The sequence below is a fragment of the Microcebus murinus genome, chromosome 6 (assembly GCF_040939455.1).
Source record: "Microcebus murinus isolate Inina chromosome 6, M.murinus_Inina_mat1.0, whole genome shotgun sequence".
Classification (NCBI taxonomy): domain Eukaryota; kingdom Metazoa; phylum Chordata; class Mammalia; order Primates; family Cheirogaleidae; genus Microcebus; species Microcebus murinus.
In genome coordinates, this window is record NC_134109.1 from 73861344 (window position 1) to 73880909 (window position 19566).

At 40.9% G+C, this 19566-nt stretch overlaps 1 protein-coding gene across 4 annotated transcripts in view; it reads right to left on the reverse strand.

The window, feature by feature from the left end:
* RYR3 (ryanodine receptor 3) overlaps positions 1 to 19566 on the reverse strand; it is a 505145-nt gene that overhangs the window by 333649 nt on the left and 151930 nt on the right. For all 4 annotated transcript variants that reach the window (XM_076004231.1, XM_076004228.1, XM_076004227.1 and 1 more), the window contains exon 3: positions 849 to 956. In XM_076004231.1, the coding sequence (XP_075860346.1) occupies positions 849 to 956 (108 nt within the window). The remainder of the gene's footprint in view (positions 1 to 848; positions 957 to 19566) is intronic.

A 19566-nucleotide genomic window follows, 5' to 3' on the forward strand; every position in this document is an offset into this window, starting at 1 on the left:
GCAAAAATGGAAGGAGGGGGTAAGGACGGAGGAATCAGAGCAGTTAGCAGGCAGCTGCAACCACCAGAAGGTGGAGAATCATCAGCTCGTGGAGTATGAGGGAGCTGGGAGGGTGGAGAAAAGTAGTCAAAATTTGAGATATTCAGGCAGTAGAATTAAAGTACTTGATAATAAATGGGTATAAATGAAAGTGAGCCATTAGGGAAAGGAAGAGTCAGAAATTATTCTGAGGTATCTGGCCAAAGTCTTACCCCAAAGACCTTCTGACATGGGAGATAGGGAGCATTCTTTTAGTTAAACATTGAAGGACCAGTTTATTGACAATAGAAACTCAAGACAATCCTGTATTTGCTCATCATCAGTGAAACCATCAAGTTCTGGGCACGTGTCCAAGACTCTGAATTCTACAGGAAATCCTCTTCAACCTGTTGCAACCTAGTTATGCTCCATGAGGGCAGTCAGAAATCCCCAGTGAGATGTCCCCCCCCTAAAAAGAAACTGCCCAACAGGCATCCTTGATCTCAAGGTCCCCTCAGTCTCTCCACATTCCTTGGTGAATTCTGGGGTAGCAGAGGGGAGTAGGTTCAGTATTCTATGCCCTTGCTCAGGCAGCATTAGTGGTGGTCTCCTCTGTTTCCTGGTGGAAGCTGATTAATCCAAGGAAAATGGGATGAGGGTTGCTGAATAAGAGGAACCTACACTCAGGGAGAAAGATTTCCTATCTCCATGGGGGTCATCTCAAGGGTCCTAAAATTTTCCAACTCAAAACTGGAGGGATGAAATGCAGAATGTACTTTCGGGCTGTGATGTATCCCAATCCCAACTTAGGATGTAATTCAGGTACTCACCCCTTCGCCGCCATTTTCACCTGTGTTGGCCAGCATTTCCTGCAGGGCTCTGACAGAGAGGGACTGCTCCAGCACAAAGTTGCAGACGCAGAGATCTGGAGGAATATACTGTGGAAATAAAACCAGAATGAGGATACCTACTCACATCAGTCAGGGATCAGTCACACAATAACATCTCAAGGGCAAAGAGCTTGTGAATCAGAAGGACAGTTAGATGGATGAATAGGAATGCAGAAGGATGGCTTTATTCAAGTTAAGAGGGGTTTTAAGCTGGATTCCAAAGGATGGGAAGAAGAAAACCCCCTTGGTCACTGTCTCAAAGGAACAGTGACCAAGACGTTGGGACCAATTTGAGGGAGGGCTGGGGGTGCATATGAGAGAACACCCACATAGCCCTGCTGCAGAAGGGACAGGCAGGGAAGGCTGACCTACACTCACGTCTAGGGGGACCAAAGGAAGAAAGTCACTGGAATCTCACACCTAGTAATCTGTAGGAGGGCAGTGGAAGGACTAGGATGTGGCTCTGGACAATAGTGACCAAAACACAGAATCATTTATTTGTTAAGAAAACTAGGACATTACAGTATAAAAACAGGCATTAGAGGGGGTTAAGAGTTATATAAATGTAACTTGAGCAAACAAATGTCCAGAACTTTAATAATTGATGACTCCTCTATCATTCTAATTTATTAGAATCAGCTAACAGTGATCAGTTAACATCACAATTCATGCCTGTTTGGGAACATTTCTCAACAACAGATAAAGACAGCCTTCTCTGCATACTCACTAGTAGTAGCTAATACTCAATGAGTACTTTCTCCATGCCAGGCAATGTTCTAAGTGCATTGCATATATTAATTCATCTAATCCTCAAAACTACCCTGTAAGATAGAGACTACTAATATTCCAGTTTATAATCAAGGAAACCAAGGCATAGAGAAGTTAGATCACCTGTCTAAGTCAGATTCAAATCCAGGCAGTCTGTCTCCAAAGTCTATGTGCTTAACCCCACACTGTTCCTGCCATTAATAAAATATGAAAGCTTTTTTCCCAACTAGAACACTTTAGATCAGCAAATATTCAAGTATTCCATTTATGTAAAATGCAGCGCTTAACATTGAAAAAGATGCAAAGAAACATAAGACAAAATCATTGCTCTTCAGGAGCTTACAGTCCAGTTTCCTGATGCACCATTTTCCTTGGGAATAGAGTCTGCAATCACCTTGCATATCCATCCTTTGTTTACTATGTGATATTGGCAGGACATCGACACCACGGGAATAATAGGATTGAAGAATGAGGGCCAGAAGTCACCAACAGCCATGCCTAACACTTCAAGACAGGTAAAGCTGTTTCCATGGAGCTCTAATTTAAAAGTCAAAGCCAGCCTGCTACTAAGGCTCAGATAACCTCTCTGATGTCAGCATTTTCATTTAAAAAATAAAGATAATGGATTATCTTTAAGTTCCTTTTCAATTTTGTTTATTTGTCATCCCCTCCCAACCTCAATGTTCTCAAAAATAAGATGATTGGACCTACTGGATCTGCCCACAGTTTTCCTTGATTGACATTCTAAGACCCCCGAAGCCAGAAAAGGGCAATCTTGTCCCAAAGGCTATTGCCTATGGGTGACTTACACTTCCAAGTACTTCTCTATTATGTGCTTTTCTACTTAAATACTTTCCTAGTCAAGGTCCCTATGGTCAGAAACCCTAAAAATCTAGTCTTCTTAGAATTCTAGCATTACAGAAACTTGCCCAGTTCTTTTTATTAGAACAACTAAGAAGAGACTACAACACAAGGAGGATTATAGCCTTTATTTTATATCTTTTTCACTGTTGTTTTCAAAGTCTGTTCCCATAGCAGGTAATTAACTCATTTGTATGGGACTTGAACAAGCAGGCAGCTGGTGATGAAGGGCAGAACTTCATGTCCAGAAAGTGTTTTTAGAGCACATTTAGCATCATTACAAGTAGCATTCAATTATATGATAAAGCATTTCCCTAAAGACTTTGTGCCATAAACATGCATTATCCAACCTTAGTCTCCCAGAATATGACACCGTCTCAGGAGATTTGACAGAGATTTTTCTAGCTTACCTGGATTTCATGTCACCAGAATAGGAAGCATAAAAGCCAGGGTTCAGTTGTTTCCTCCTCCTGTACTTCACTAGAGCATGTGATTTGGAGATTTTCCATTCAGGAATATCTGCAGTTGCAGTTGGTACATCTAAGGCTGTTTTCTGATGAACTACTTTGCCAAACATTCATGCCTACTTTTACAATTAACCTGTTTCTTCCATTCTCGTTAAGACAGAACTCTTTGTAGCTCCAAGTGCTAGACATCCTGCCCTTAGATGAGATCGTGGGATGCTCAGCCAGCTTTCTTTCCTTCTTGTGTCTGATTTTCTTGGAAAAGAGACAGGAGCTTTCCTGTCCCTGCCATCATCCATGCTGATAGAGGACCACCAAGAGATAACACAGACACTAGGCGTGCTATTATTAGATCTGTCCCTTCCCTCCACACATTCAAAGTCTCCAGGTGGTCATGATTTTATTACTAGTGGGAACGAGTATGTTTAAACAGGGAGATGGTGTGCATGGGGAAGAAGCACCTCAAATTGGAGCACTGCCCCTGTCAGGGGTTTACATAGTTTCCTTACTGTTTAGTTTCTCCCTCTAGAGTGTAGTCCCTGTCTGGACTTTCTGCACTTGGGAATAAGGTCGTGCCACTCCAACAGCACATAGAACAATGCGTGGGCAGTAGTAAGGAAGGGAACAGGGCAACAGGAATATCTGGAGAAAAACAAAATGCAACTAGCAACTTGTGATGTGAATGGAGCTCAGAGCAAAGGGCCATCTGACCTGCTATGCCAGCTGCCATCCTTAATTAAACTCTGAGCTGGCCTGAGCTCACACCTCCACACTCCTGAAGAATGAGCAAAGGCCAATGGTCCATCAAAGTTAATTTGTTTGCATCCGTGAAAGTCCCTTGGGAGGCCAGCTCATTGTCTCCGTGCTCTGGAGCCTGGGCCTCAGTCACTCTGCCTGGCAGGTGTGGGGCGAGTGTTTGATGATTCTCAGCACCGAGAGAAGGGCTGTGTTGACATCTGTTCTGAAATAGCTCCTCATCACTCTCCCCAGCCCTGTCCTGAGCCTAGAGAAGCACTACATTTCCAAGTGTCCTACAGAAAACCTTGAGATGCCATGGTCCTGGGTAAGCCAGGAACTAGTATTCATTTAACCTCACCACGTGGAAAACAGCTGGAGGGAAAGCCTGTCTGTCTTCTGCTCCATAAATCTATGTAATGGCATATTTTTTTGGGGGGGAGGGGCTTACTGAGTCCAGGACAGTAGACATCTGCTGCCCTTTCATTGTAGTCATTTAACATTTCTCTATCTGGTACCCTGCAACAGGCACAGACTCTGTGTCTCCTAAGACTATGCAGGGGTATATTGCTGACAGTGGCTATAGCTGTAGACAAATCGCATTCAGCACTCGCTTGCCTGGCTGAGCCCCTTCCTCAAGACTTCTGCTTATTACTCAAGAAGTCTTTCTTCTCTCAGTGTCATTGGCCCCTTTCACTGCTGTTAATCCATCCGGTTTGCACATAACCACGCCTCAGTGACACATGTTGTGAGTGCATCAGCAGCTCTGACAGCAATATAGGGCATATCAGTGACGAGTGAGGACTGTGGTGTAGGACTGTCTGAGGCCAATTCTCTGTTCAACTACTCATTAGCTGAATGACGTCAGGCAGTAACTCCGTGCCTCAGTTTTCTTATCTGTACAATAGAGATCTAATAGTTCCTACTTTTCAGAATAAACTGAGGTTTTTTTTTTTGTTTTTTTTTCCTGAGACAGAGTCTCCCTTTGTTGCCCAGGCTAGAGTGAGTGCCGTGGTGTCAGCCTAGCTCACAGCAACCTCAAACTCCTGGGCTCAAGCAATCCTACTGCCTCAGCCTCCCAAGTAGCTGGGACTACAGGCATGTGCTACCATGCCTGGCTAATTTTTTTTTCCTATATATATATTAGTTGGCCAATTAATTTCTTTCTATTTATAGTAGAGATAGGGTCTTGCTCTTGCTCAGGCTGGTTTCGAACTCCTGACCTCGAGCAATCCTCCCACCTTGGCCTCCCAGAGTGCTAGGATTACAGGCATGAGCCACCGCACCTGGCCAAATTGAGTTTTTTTTTTTTTTGTTTAAAGGGCTTAAAATAAGACATTGTGTATAGTAAATACTTAATGTCAGAAAACAGCCAACAGAGATCAGCAAAATCAAAACACCAATAACTCACTTAAATGTTCACTTATATATCTAATATTTTTGAAGTTCCCATTTTGTGCAAGTATAAGTCAAAATCCCTGTCCTCCAGGATTTGTGTGATCTAGTGGAATATTGGGGAAGCAAATGAATATTTTCCAAAGTGCAAGACAAAAGGCCTAAATGGGAGTAAGAAGGCATGTGAGTAAGCACATAGAGTTTAAGATGGCTGGAGTGAAGTGGAGTGGAGATGGAGAGAGGTAGAGAGGGAGGGGGAAGACTGGGAGAGAGAGGGAGAAGGGGATAGGGAGACAGAGGAAGAAGGGAAGAGGGAGAGGGAGAAAGAGGGAGGAAGGGAGCAGAATGGAGAAAGGGAGGGAGGGATTGTATGTGAGAAAGAGGGGGGAGGGGAACAAGCATGAGGAGATGAGAAATGAGGCTGGGGAAGCAGCAGGGATTAGACTGGGAAGGGTCTTGAGTTCCCTTATCAAGGAACAGTCTGGGCTTTATTTTCAGAGCAATAGGGTACAATTAAAGATAGCTATGCAGGAAGTGATATAATCAAACTATAGCATGTTTGAGAGATCATTGCAGGTCCAGTATAAAGAGGGCTAAATTGATTTTGATAAAGGTGCCAAGAATATACACTGGGGAAAGAACAGTCTTTTCAACAAATGGTTCTGGGAAACCTGAATATTCATATGCAGAAGAATGAAACTAGACCCCTGTCTCTCACTGTACACAAAAACCAACTCAAAATGGATTAAAGACTTAAATCTAAGACCCAAAGTTTAAAACTACTAGAAGAAAACATTTGGGAAGCCCTTCAGGACATTGGTCTGGGCAAAGATTTTATGGATAAGACCTCAAAAGCACAGGCAACAAAAGCAAAAATAGACAAATGTGATTATATCAAACTAAAATTATTCTGTACGGCAAAGGGAACAATAGACAGAGTGAAGAGACAACCTATAGAATGGGAGAAAATATTTGTAAACTATTCATCCAACAAGGGATTAATATTCAGAAGAACTCAAACAACTCAACAGCAAAAAAAATAATAATAATCCAATTAAAAAGTAGGCATATGATCTGAATAAACAGTTCTCAAAAGACAACATACAAATGGAAAACAAGTATGTGAAAAAATGCTGAAAATCACTAATCAGAGAAATGCAAATCAAAACCACAATGTGATATCATCTCATCCCAGTTAGGATGGCTATTATTAAAATTAAAAAAAGTAACAAATGCCAGTGAGCAAGCAGAAAAAAGGGAACTCATACACTGTTGGTGGGAATGTAAATTAACCATTATGGAAAACAGTATAGAAGTTCCTCAAAAAACTAAAAATAGAACTTAACATATGATCCAGTGATTCCACTACTGAGTTTTTATTCAAAGGAAAGGAAATCAATGTGTGTGTGTGTGTGTGTTTGTGTGTGTATAAATGGAATCAATATGTTGAAGAGATAGCTACACTCTCATGTCTACTCCAGCATTATTCATAATAGCAAAGATATGGAATCAATCTAAGTGCCTATCAAAAAATGAATGGATAAAGAAAATGTGGCATATATAAACACTGGAATGGAATACTATTCAGCCATAAAAAGAATGAATTACTATCACTTGTGGCAACATGATGAGCCTGGAGGACATTATGTTAAGTAAAATAAGCCAGGCACAGAAAGATAAATACTGCATGTTCTCACTTATATGTGGAACATGAAATCAAAAAGATGTTTATTTCATAGAAGTACACAGTAGAATAGTGGTTGCCAGAGGCTAGGAAGGGTGCGGTAGTGGGGGTTACAGGGAGAAGTTGGTTAACAGACACACAATTACAGCCATATAGGAGAAATAAGTTTTAGTGTTCTATAGCACTGTAGGGTGACTATAATTAATAATTCATTGTGCATTTTCAAATAGCAATGGAAATAAATTCTGCATGTTCTCAACACAAAGAAATGATGTTTGAGGTGATAGAGATGCTAATCACCCTGATCTGATCATCATACATTGTATACATGTATCAAAATATCATATTCTGTCCCACAAATATGTACGATTATTATGTGTCAATTAAAAAAAGGGATAAAGAGGGCTAAATAAGCAGAAAGACAAGTTAGGAGGTTGTTCTTGTATTCTGGTTAGGAAGTAACAATGGCCTGAACTAAAGGACTGGCAGTAGGGGTGGAGATAAGGGAATGGATTTTTAAAATCTCAAAAAGTTAAGAGATAAGGTCTGGTGATTACTTGGATATGGGAGAAGATAGAGAAGGAGTGGAAGATGACCAGATTTCCACTGGGTGGGACAAAGTACAAAAGGGATAGGACTCAGTAGGAACAAACCATGGTGAGTAGCAGAAGGACCATGCAGACGGCAATGACACTTGGCAAATCACCCACTGGACGCTCTCATATGGGCCAATAGAAAGGTGACGGGATGGTGGAGAACTTTCTGTGATGATGTGTGGGCATCCCTGCAGATGTCAGCAGACGTCGGCTCATCCGAGAGGAGAGGAAGAATCTGGGTGACTGATGTGTATTCTCCACAGGAGAAGTCCTGAAGGCTGGGCAACCTCACTTCCCCTTCCTACGTCCATTACACAGCCAGTCAGCACTTAGAGAACCTAACAGTATGCAGTTAGTGCTACTCTAGCAGCTGTGGGCACAAAGACACAAAATAAGACATGGTTTCTATCCTTCAAAGAATTTGTAACCTATTTGAAGAGATGTATCTACTGTACATGAGACTTCATAATACAGTAAAGAAGAGTATATTCAATGCCAAATCAAGAGGTTTGTCAAAAAGCCATATATGACAGCCAACATCATACTGAATGGGGAAAAGTTGAAAGCATTCCTCTTAACCACTTCGGGACCGCGATCATCAGCCGAGAAACCTTGCCCACAGGTGGCACTCATAGTCCCCACGATAGTTTGTGCTGTGTATTGACAACGGATCCGTTTTGCTCTTGTGTGATGAGGAAAGCTTTAAAGCACTGAAAGCTTGTTTTACTTTACAGGCAGCTTTAGGAAAATAACTATAATAACTCCTACTAAGGACTTGTTAAAAGGTCACAGATTTGTAGTTACTTGTTAGCTGAACGTACACACTGCAACTGCAGAGATAAAAGCAAAAGCTTTTGGCTGTCGACTAAAGTTGACGCTCAGCTGTGCACCTTCATATCATGGCTGTTGGCTAAAGTTGACGCTCACATTCATCTGTGGCTGTTGACTATAGTCGATGCTGGGCTGTGCACGTTCATCTGTGGCTGTGACGACTATAGTCAACACTGGTACCACAGTGGTTAAGAACTGGAACACGACTTGGTTGCCTATTATCACCACTTCTATTCAACATAGTGCTGGAAGTCCTAGCCAGAGCAATCAGACAAGAGAAAAAAAAAAAGGCATCCAAATTGGAAACGAGGAGAGGAGGTCAAACTATCTCTGTTTGCTGATGATATGATCTTATGTCTAGAAAATCTTAAAGACTCCTCCAAAAGACTCCTAGAATTGATAAATAAGTTCAGTAAAGTCTCGGTTTACAAAACTAATGTACACAAATCAGTAGCATTTCTATACACTTATCAGTCAAGCTGAGAGTCAAATCAAGAACTCAATACCATTCACAAAGCTGCAAAGAAGATAAAATACCTAGGAATATACTTAACCAAGGAGGTAAAAGTTCTCTACAAAGAGAACTACAAAACACTGATGAAAGAAATCACAGATGACACAAATAAATGGAAAAATATTGCATGCTCATGGACTGTGAGAATCAATATTGTTAATAATCAGGAAAATGCAAGTTAAAATTACAATGAGATACCACCTTACCCCTCTCAGAATGGCCATTATTTAAAAAGTCAAAAATCAAGAGATATTGGCTTGGATGCCAATATGAAAAGGGAGTGCTTATACACTGTCGGTGGGAATGTAAACTAGTACAATCTCTATAGAAAACAGTCTGGAGAATTCTCAAAAAACTAAAAGTAGACCTACCATTCAACCTAGCAATACCACCACTGGATATCTACTCAAAGGAAAAGAAGTCATTATATCAAAGCAATACTTGCACCCAAATGTTTATTATAGCACAATTCACAATTGCAAAGATATGGAGTCAACCTAAGTGTCTCATCAACTGATGAGAGGATAGTATCCCTACTCAGTAGTAATGACTGAGTAGGGATACTACTCAGTCATTAAAAAAAGAATGGAATAATGTCATTTCTGGCAACTTAGATGGAAATGGAGATCATTATGCTAAATGAAGTATTCTCAGGAATGGAAAAACAAATCCCACATGTTCTCACTTATAAGTGGGAGCTAAATGATGGGTATATATGGTCATAAAGTGGCATAATAGGCATTAGAAACTAAGAAGGGGGAGGGTGGAAGAGGAGTGAGGGACAAACATTTTCCTATTGGGTACAAGGTACCCTATTCCGGTGTCAGATACACGGAAAGCCCTGACTTCAGCATTATACTATTTATCCATGCAACAAAAAACACTTGTACCGTACATACATATATACATAAATTGAGAGGTTTGGTATATCAAGTCCTGCAAGAACCCTCCCAAGGATGTTATAATTAGAAAAGTTTGGATTCAAAGGATGAAGATTTATTCTTATTTGGGCAGAAGGAGTTCCTACACATCGTTAAAAAATTTTTGTTTAATGAATGATCAAGATCAAAGAGTTACTCTTTCTAGTTTCTATGTTGTATGTGTGTGTTCTTCCCTTCTGTTTAAAATTCCATTAATTAAAGCAGCATTTTAAGTCATGGGTTTTACAGAAGCTCTGTCCTTGCTTCCTTTTGTTTTCTCACCCAACTCCTCACAGAAAAAGGTCGAGGACATGATGGTCTCATGAATGGGAAAGGGGAGTGAGTAAAGGAAGGAGAAAGTAGTGGCTAATTTCTTCTTACTGATCTGTCTGTACCTCCCACCCCATTCCCAGAACTGAGCAGTTAGATGAATGCTATCAATGTGGCATTGTACTCTTATATGCTGACAGGTCTACCTGGGCTCAGCCCCACTGCCAGGTGGGTGCTCCTGCAAGGTGAAGTAATTCCTAAAGTCAATCGCCTGGGACAAAAGAGGGACTGTGAGAACAGAGGCCAGAATTAAGGAAGCACAGCTGTGCTAGAAGAAGTGACTTTCATGTTCTTGGATCCACTTATGGAGAGTCAAGATAGCCATTGGGCTGTTCTTGGGCAATAGATGTTATGGAAGTATCCAACTAGAGACTGGTCTGAAGGTAGGAAGCAAGGCACCTGGGCAGGTCATGCTCCCCCTCTGGGTTTCATGTAAACAGGGACAACAGGAGTGAGAGCATGTTGGTTGTGTAAGAATCAGAACAATTAAGCCAGAATGTTGGAATATCTCAGACCTCCCATCTTCATTTTTTCTTGGGTTATTCTTCAGTGTTTAACAATTTTTTTAAAAAGTTCTAGCGTGTTTGGTTGGATTACAATAAATTGAGGAAAGAATTTTTGGTCTACAAGTGAGCCAAAACATTAAAGGAGGCAAGGTGCCTGCCTCCCTGAGGCCAACAGAGTGGTAATCAAACAGGAGAATCCTGAGATAGCAACTGGGGGGCAAAGCTGGGGTCACTTGACTGGCCAGCCTTCATCCTATTCAGGTATGATCCTTGTATATAATAACTTCTGAACTTTATTAATAAGGACAGTATCTCAATTGTCCCCTTTATGCTCTATCCATGCTGCTTGAGACTGCCTCGTCCAGGAATAAATATGGCTGGTGTACATTGTCATGGCTCTATTTCAAATTGTGTGGACAAAGGGAGTCTATTTCCCCAGGGGCACCATGTCTGTTGGTAACAGGCAGAGCTGAACTCAGTCCCCTATTGGCCTGGCTTCTACATGCATTGTGTTTATGCCATTTCACCACACTGATTCGAACAGGACTGATTATTATCTCCCTGTGATGGCTCAATATGGTCCTATTCAAACACGTGGAAGAGAAGACTTCCCAAGCTCTCCTGGGAAGAAAGCCATTCTCTTCTCTAGAAAAATTCTCAGGTCACCCAGGCCCCACTGGGTACAGTGGGATGGGATGAGACCAACTTTTCATGGAATAGCATCAGGATAGGTGGAGATGGGCTGTGTAGTTTGTATTTCAGGAGCTTTGAATAATTTACAGACATTATCTCATCCACCTACAGCATGAGCTCATTCACAGACTTCTAATCAATTATTGATAATACATAATTATTTGTATTGTGTTTATACTTAAAAGGCAGGGCCAGTCATTAACCAAATTAACATCCATACTCCATCTCACCCACATTTTATTCAAGTATTTATGCAGGTAAGTGCTTTTGAAACATTCCTTTGTCACCTCTGGAAAGTCATTGATAGTTTGTAATGAAGAAAGTTATACAGTGAATGGTTAAATCTGAAGCTCTGGATTTCTATAAAAATAGTTGGTGGTTTTACAATCATATTAGAGGCAGATCAACTGAGATACACAGGAAATAGGTAAAACTTGTATGAGCAAGTAGAGAGAAAATAGAATCCATACCAACATTTAAGATGCATCTATGTACCTATCTATATAATTGTGTCAGGCGCTGCACTAAATGCTTTATAAATATCATCTTAATTAACCCTTACCTCAGCCATTTTAGGGATGAGATTGTAGCCATTTTTCAGATGAGAAAAAAGACTCAGAAAGGCAAAAACTCTTCCCCATAATCACACTGCTAGGAAGAACATGCAAACCCTAAATTTCAGACTCAACTCTTTCCGACTCATGATGCATCAATATCCCTGAAGAGAGGGTTTCCACCCCTATCCTGAGGTTGCAGAATGCTCATTCCACCAGGCTACCTCCCTCCAAACTCCTATGCCTTAAGTTAAAGACTTCATATTAGGTTCTTGACTATCTCAAAAAGAGCTTTCTATTTTGGAATGGCCACTGGGAATATAAAGACCATGAACTGAAGTTGCTGGGACTGTCAGTGCTCAAGAGCTTGTAAAATCTATATTCATGGCAAGTGAGATCATTTCCATATTATGTAGTTCTAAATTCTGAGACCAAGTCACGATGCAAGCTTTCTCTTCCAGAAGGCAATTCAACTTTGGGCACGATGGGGCAAGTTTCAACCATGAATATACACGTGTAGATTTTAAACATGTGCATATCCAGATTTTATACATTTTGAAGGAAAATACTTTGCCTGTTTGTGTTAAAAGTTGGTATCATGGAATAAGGTTAAAATGCATGAAACTTTGGTTAAATTAAAAAAAAGTTTGTTATGGTAAAGGATAGAGAGTCTTTCTGAAAATACATATAAACTATTCACAATAGTTGAGCTCTAATTTTGCTTGGACATTGCTAACATAAGCCATTATATGTAAATAGTAAGGCTTACAAAATTTAAACTTCTAGCTGGAAATAATTATTTTGGGGGAGGAGAAGGGGAAGACGTCAATATCTTTTTTTTTTTTATTTTGGCATATTATGGGGGTAAAGATTTTAAGGTTTCAATAAATGCCCTTCCCCCCCTCCCCCCACAAGTCTGAGTCTCCAGCATGACCATCCCTCAGATGGTGCGCATCTCACTCGTTATGTATGTATATACCCGCCCCCCCACCCCCACCTCCCCAATACCCTATTACTGTAGTACCTATATCTTTTAAAAGAATGATGTAAAGAAGAGCCCTTCTGATGTCTGAGGAATAAACCAGAGAAATGGGACGCTTTCAGCATGAAGACAGTCTCTAAGTGATTCTTTATTCTAAGAATGAGCAAGCTCCCCTGAGAGAACTGATGGCAGCAGAAAGACACCACGGCAGCACTAGGAGATTTACAAAGCAGCTGCACTTCCAGCCATGAGTACAGCGATAGCTGTTTCTAGATGCTGTGTCTGGCCTAAGGTTTACTGCAACACAAGAAGAATATTCAGAAGAAAATGGTTGGAATAAATTGGTCATGTGCAAGGAAAAGGGAAAAGGTTATCAAATTACAGAAAGGTGTTGGTTCTTTTAAAAATAAAATAGAAAGCTTGTTCTAGGGAGCTTAAATATTTACTTAAGTGCTTGCTGATGCATTTCTTATGTAAGGGAGGTTACCACTGCCACCTAGAAGCAGGAAATCCAAATTGCAAGGTAAGTATCCTTTGACAAAAGTCTTGCTGAGAAATGCCAAGCTGAATTGATAAAGAGCTAAAAACACCCACAATCACTGTTTCTTTGGCCATCCTTCAAATGGTCATACGTATAGCTGTTTGATTGACACTGACTGACAGATCCATTAAAGTCTAGCCTCTTCTAGGGAGAATGTTTATTAATTCAAATGACAGCAATGCTTGCAATACCAATTTTTTTTGATGATGCTCAGAGATTTCTCGCAAGAGCTAAAACAAATATAATCTTGTTCCAGAAGCATTAATGCAGAAACATGGTGAGCCCAAGAACCACCTCCTGGGTAAGACTGCTAACATTTCAGATTCCTCGAACCCTTCTCCAGGTGGGTACTTTAAAAGAATATCCCAGGTGATTGTCAAGCAGGAGGTCTTTGACCCCAGTATGAGAGGCACTGCAGAACAACTAGAAGGAACAAGCAAATTCAGGCCCCTGACAGTAAGTGATCCTCACTCTATATCCATCTTTAAAGAGTTCAATTCATCAAAATATAAAAGGTCTTTTCAAACGAATAACCCGGTCATTGGAGATACACATGATTGTTTTCATGATTTTGCTTGATATGGCCCCAATCAAAAGTTATGCTGGGGCACCCTGGACACCTACATTCTGCCAAGCATCAGTTGTTTCTGGTAGTGAGTTAGGAAAAATGCTACCAAGAACCTGGAGAAAATTAGTGGTGCAAAGCTTGTGTTCTTTGAAGTAAGAAAGAGGGGGCAGCCAAAGTATCAGAGACAAAACGCTGGACAGCTGGCTTGCAAAACTGCCTGCTGGGAAAAAGCGTAAGTGACAGGTTGGATGGCTGATTTAGTTCTCGATTGAGCCAAATTTCCCTCTGCCTGGCAGTGCATGGTCGGCATGTTAAATGGCTAAGGTACAAATAGGTGGAAACTTGGAACGCTTGCACCTGGAAAAACAAGCTGTGTTGATGAGCAGCAACTAACACCTACTGCTGATGGACAGAGATATCTGAAGCACTGACTTTTTATATGGTCATAAAAATATACAGCCATAAATAAAACCATGACTTAATGAGTAGCAAAGGTACTACAGCAAGCTCTGTGGATGCTTCATAAACACCTAAAATTCCTGGAATTCTAGATTTCATTGGGCTCTATGATGAGAAATGGTGAAGGTGTTATTCTAAAGAGCTTGCATATCAGTAAAATATAGCAGGACAGAGGAAAGGCAGGATGTCCAATAGGAGATAAAGCAATCACAGCATCCCATGAATAAGTAGGGCTGTAAGCATCAGCTGGGGGAGGAAGGTAGGGAACAGGATGGTAGAGTTAGGGTAAAGTAAAACTGGCAGAGACATGAAGAGATGGGGTGAATGCTGAGGGGAGAGGGTAAGTCTAGTTTCAGGCTGACATTTGTGTTTTCCACTTGAGCTTGGTTTACTTTAAGTTTTGGTGGGAAGAACACAGACCAGCATTGCATATCCCGCTATTCCACTTACCCCCTCCTCCCTTTGAAGTGACGATTCGGTGGTTGTTACAGAATTGAGAAACCATGGTGAGGCTGTTCTCTGTTAACAAGGCAGTGGTATCTGGCAGCTGCAGGGTGAGAGAATTTGTGTCTCTTGGCCTTTTCATTGCATAACAGGAAGGGGAATATTGAGAAAATTGTGAGGCACCCACGAGAGCTGAGGAAATGCCAAGCTGGAACTGAAGACTGATGGACAGAACAGAGACACTGAGTGCCCAGAGGCAGGGTTGTCCCCTGAGCTGCAACTGTCATCTGCATCATTCATCCCTTTGGGAGCACCCCAAGCGTGCCAGGTTCTGCCTTGACTGCAGTCTTTGAGGCTGATGGACTCAGGATCAGAAGTGGACACAAAGTTCAGGGCAATGAAGGGCAAGGACAACAGCTTGGCTGTTCCAAATGTTTTGAATTTTTTTCCAGTACCTTCTTCCCACTCTCCAACTGATTCCAAATTCCAATGTGGACATGCAGTTTTTATTTTTTACTCTCTACATGGCATTTTTTTTTTTTTTGCTTTGAAAGACATAAGCAAATTGCTAGAGACTAGTTCTGGATTTTTAAAAAATTGGCAGGAGTACATGAACGGATATTATAAAATCTGCAGTTTTAGAAAGTCTTTGTGGAAATAAATAAGTTATAAATATTTTTTCTCCAAAATGAAAAAAGTCCTCTTCTCTCTCCATTGAGAACTGGACCCCATCCCCTCAAGCTGCCTTATAGGGTCTGAGCTAAACTACCACCACCAGATGTTTACATCTGCAAGAATCAATACTACACATCCCCACTGCAGGGGGGCATGTAGCACTCATCACAGATATTAAAAAATATATACACTGAGCAGAGATTTAGCACCGCTGCTCAATGGCTATAGGCATTAAAAAATGGTCACTTGGTCATCAGCACTGCTTTAGTACAATGGCAATGGAGAGACCTATCGTCTCCTTGAGCTGTATCTTCTTTAATCATGTCATCCTTACCAGGAAGAGTTGTAAGTGGAGAGGACAGGTAAAATCAAAATGCTCATTGAACTGTGGAGATACGTTGAGTCTCGTTCTCCCCAAATCTTCCCCAGTTGAAGTCACAGATACCTTTCACCTGGGGCATGAGCTAGCTCTGATAAACACAAGGAAACCATTAGGAGATTCAGTCTCTTCCTACTTGAACCTAATCCATCACTCAGTATCTTGTGGGATGGGCCAGGAAATACCATGTCAAACGCTGCCTCTGCCCAACCATCCAAGTTCCTATGACTGGGCTTTCACCTTGAGTTCCCTTCCTCAGCTGTGCTGAGTCACTAACTGAGGTTCCCCGTCAACAAGGAGGCTAGGCAAGGGGTATTGCATGATGGATAATGGCCTTTCTCTCCCCCCTCCTGGATAATCAGGAGTTATGTCCAATATATAACGGTTGAGTTAACTTGGCAAAACCGGAGGGAATGAACACACTGATAGAAACTGATGGAGCAACGCCACATCTCAAAAAGGAAAGTCCTTGTTCATGGTGACCTAAGCAAGGTCTGTCAGACCCCATGAAGATAAATGTTCCAAATTAGCCAGTTGCTCTCCTGCAGAATTCATCCTTATGTTCCCAGTGAACAAGACACAGATGAAAGCCATGTTTGGCTTCCTATGAAACTTGTATATTTCATGAAGGAAGTGAGTCTATTCTTTGCTATAGCAACTGGAAACTTTCTATGGCAGGATGTGGGCAAGATGTGTGTGTTGCTAATGAATTCAAGGTCATAGCTGTGCCTTACTTTGGGATGACACCAGCACACCTAACCTGGCTAGCTACCTTGTCCCTGGAGATACTAGTCAAAGGAAGAAACAGGTGTGCGAGGCCAATGACTGCAAATTTAGCTCTGCCACAATTTCTCAAAATGTGGGCTGTGGACCATCTGCATAAGAATCATGTGGGAGTTTTTTTATTAAAAAAAAAATAAAAGCAGGTTTTCAGCCTCCATCCAAGAGAAGAATGGGAACTGACTTACCAGGACATTGGGAATTAGGTTAAAAATTTAAAAGAAAGAAAGAAAAGGAATTCATGGATATGTTCATTCAGGTTTGAGAACTGCCACCCTTCTGAGTGAGTACTGTACCAAGCACCACAGATACTGGCCAGGATTATCATCCTTATGGAGAAAGCATTCTTGACACAATTTATCTAGGACATTGAGTAGTGAGTAAAACCACAGTACTCATGTTTTTAAACACACACACACACACACACACACACACACACACACACACGTGGTTTTTTAAAGAGATGAGGTCTTGCTATGCTGCCTAAGCTGAGTGCAATGGCTTTTCACAGGCATGATCATAGTGCACTGCAGACTCGAACTCCTGGACTCAAGCAGTGCCCCTACCTCATCCTCCTGAGAAGCTGGGACTATAGGTGCACACCACCACATTTGGCCACAGTGCTCATTTTTCAACTTAGAAAGTGACCAGAGGAAGTTGTGGAAATTGTCTCATGAACATCAAAAAGTCCTCGCTTGTTGATGGCTACTTTTTCTTGGCTATGTTTTTCATAAAAAGGTAATAATCTTTAGCTGTTTACTAGAGGTTTTGCTGAAGGATAATATTAAACCCTTCTTAATATTCACTCATTCTCACAGCTTGTATTAAATTCTAAAAACCTCTCTTCATCTTTAGGTAAAAGAAATGAAATTGCTTGAACCTAGATGCCACAGCTTATTAGGGTAATAATTTAACTTTCGAGTCTGAAGTGACTGCTCTCGGGATTGAAGAGGTGGGGTAGAGATCAATTATTCCACCCTCTGTGCTGAGAAGCACTAGTGTACCTAAATCACCCCAAAGAGGTGATATTCTGTTCTATTTTGAATTAGAAATATCTTGGAATGTATAGTGAAGTGCTAATGTAGGGCTTAAGGCAAAAATCTTTGATAAAAGTGCTCCAAGAAGAAATGGATCATTAGGTCAAGAGTTTCTTAATTTTGTCAACCACTTGGTAGCTAAAACACAGCTGCTTGAGAGAGGCTTACACAGACAGCTTTCTCGTACCAATTGTTCTGATCCTCTAAAGGCTTTGGATAAAGCTCAGTTGAGTTTAAGTGAAATGGAAGAAAAATGATTTGACAATATTCTTATAGAAAAAGCAGCAAACTCCTAGAATGACTGAATTAGAAACACTCTGCAATCATTCTGTGAAATAATCTAGATGAAGAAAAACAAATTAATTCCTCATAGTGTTTTGAATTATTTAAAATCACCTATTTGCTGCCTGTCAGGAAGTTAAGAACAAACAAGTTATTGTTTGAAAATCATTAAAAAAAATGTTTCAGTTCATATAGTTTGTTCAGGTCATTATTTACAAAAAATGAAACTTTAAAGCAGGGGTCCTCAAACTATAGCCCACAGGCCACATGCGTCCTGCCAAGGACATTTATCCGGCCCCCCGGTGTTTTTGAGGCCTGCTTAGCTGCCGGCTTGTCCGGGACCCACAGTGCGCACGTGTGGAATGTGCGCCGCACTCTCCAACGGCCTGCCCCCTCCCCCTTAAAAAGTTTGAGGACCGCTGCTTTTAAAGAATGAATGGGCATACTATAGAAAAGAAATGAAACTGTCAACTTAAATGTCTGAAAATCTTTACTTCTAAAACAATTTTAAACATTTCCTTCACAAAATACTCCTCCTGTGACAGGTAGCCAAACTCAGTCCTGAGAGGTAATCTTGCATAACATTTCACAGCAAGTTAGAGAGAGAGCAAAGCCAGACCTCTTGAATCACTATCCAGTCAGTATTCTCTGTAAACAATAGCATGATTTATGAATTATGACCATGCACATAACTTCAAAAGATCACACAAAGAGCCATAACCATGACTGAAGTCTTATCCCCAGGTTTTAAAATACCTGTGAAGAATAAAGATGATGCATATAATATGGCTTGGGTTCTTAAGAATCAAGTTCTAACACAAGCACAATGCATCATTTTTCTTCCATGTAAAAGCAAGTACTGGAAAAGATATGTTCTTCTAATCACAGAAAAAAAGGGCAAGACTTCGTGATCTAATTAGTAAGTTCAGGAGTTGGTGGAGGAAGAAAAACTACTGCTAATCGAGACCAAAATAACAGCTATTAGGTCTAAAGAGCAAAGTACTAAGTGCTACAGAGGTGCCAGTATATGAATAATACCCACTCATAATTCACCTAGGGCCATTTGCCTGCTGTGAACAAGTAAATGACAAATGAACAGCAGAGCCATGGTGCTACTTTACACACTGAATAAATTCTTTGCAAAGATCCCCACCACTAAGGTACAGGTTGCCTTTAAATAAAAAGAGGGGGCTGGTATTGCCTCAAGCAGATAAGTTATCAAGACAGTATTAATAACTCAAGTAGGAAGGAGGACAATACAGATGAGGGGAGATCTCAGAGGTAAAAGGTTGTTTTTTTTTCTTTTTGACTATAGATCCAGCAAATGACAAATGCATTAATAAACTTGACATGAGTTGCACTTGACTTCTATGCTATTTCTTTGGATATCTGTTTCCCTTCTCCATTTTCTGACTGTTAGAAAAAACAGAGCATGAGGCTCAATGTGGTTGTAGAAATGGGAGGAAAACTTCTTGAAAGAAAACAGTTTCAGATTTTTTTTCACAATCTGAGAGTAGTTAGGATTCTATCCCAACCCTTCAATTCACATACAGATCAATATGAAATGAGCCTTTTTGTCCTGCCTGCCTGTGACAGTAAGAGACCCCTGCCCACTCTGAACAATAATCTGATGTCGGGTAGCTGCTCAATGCTGGTTTCC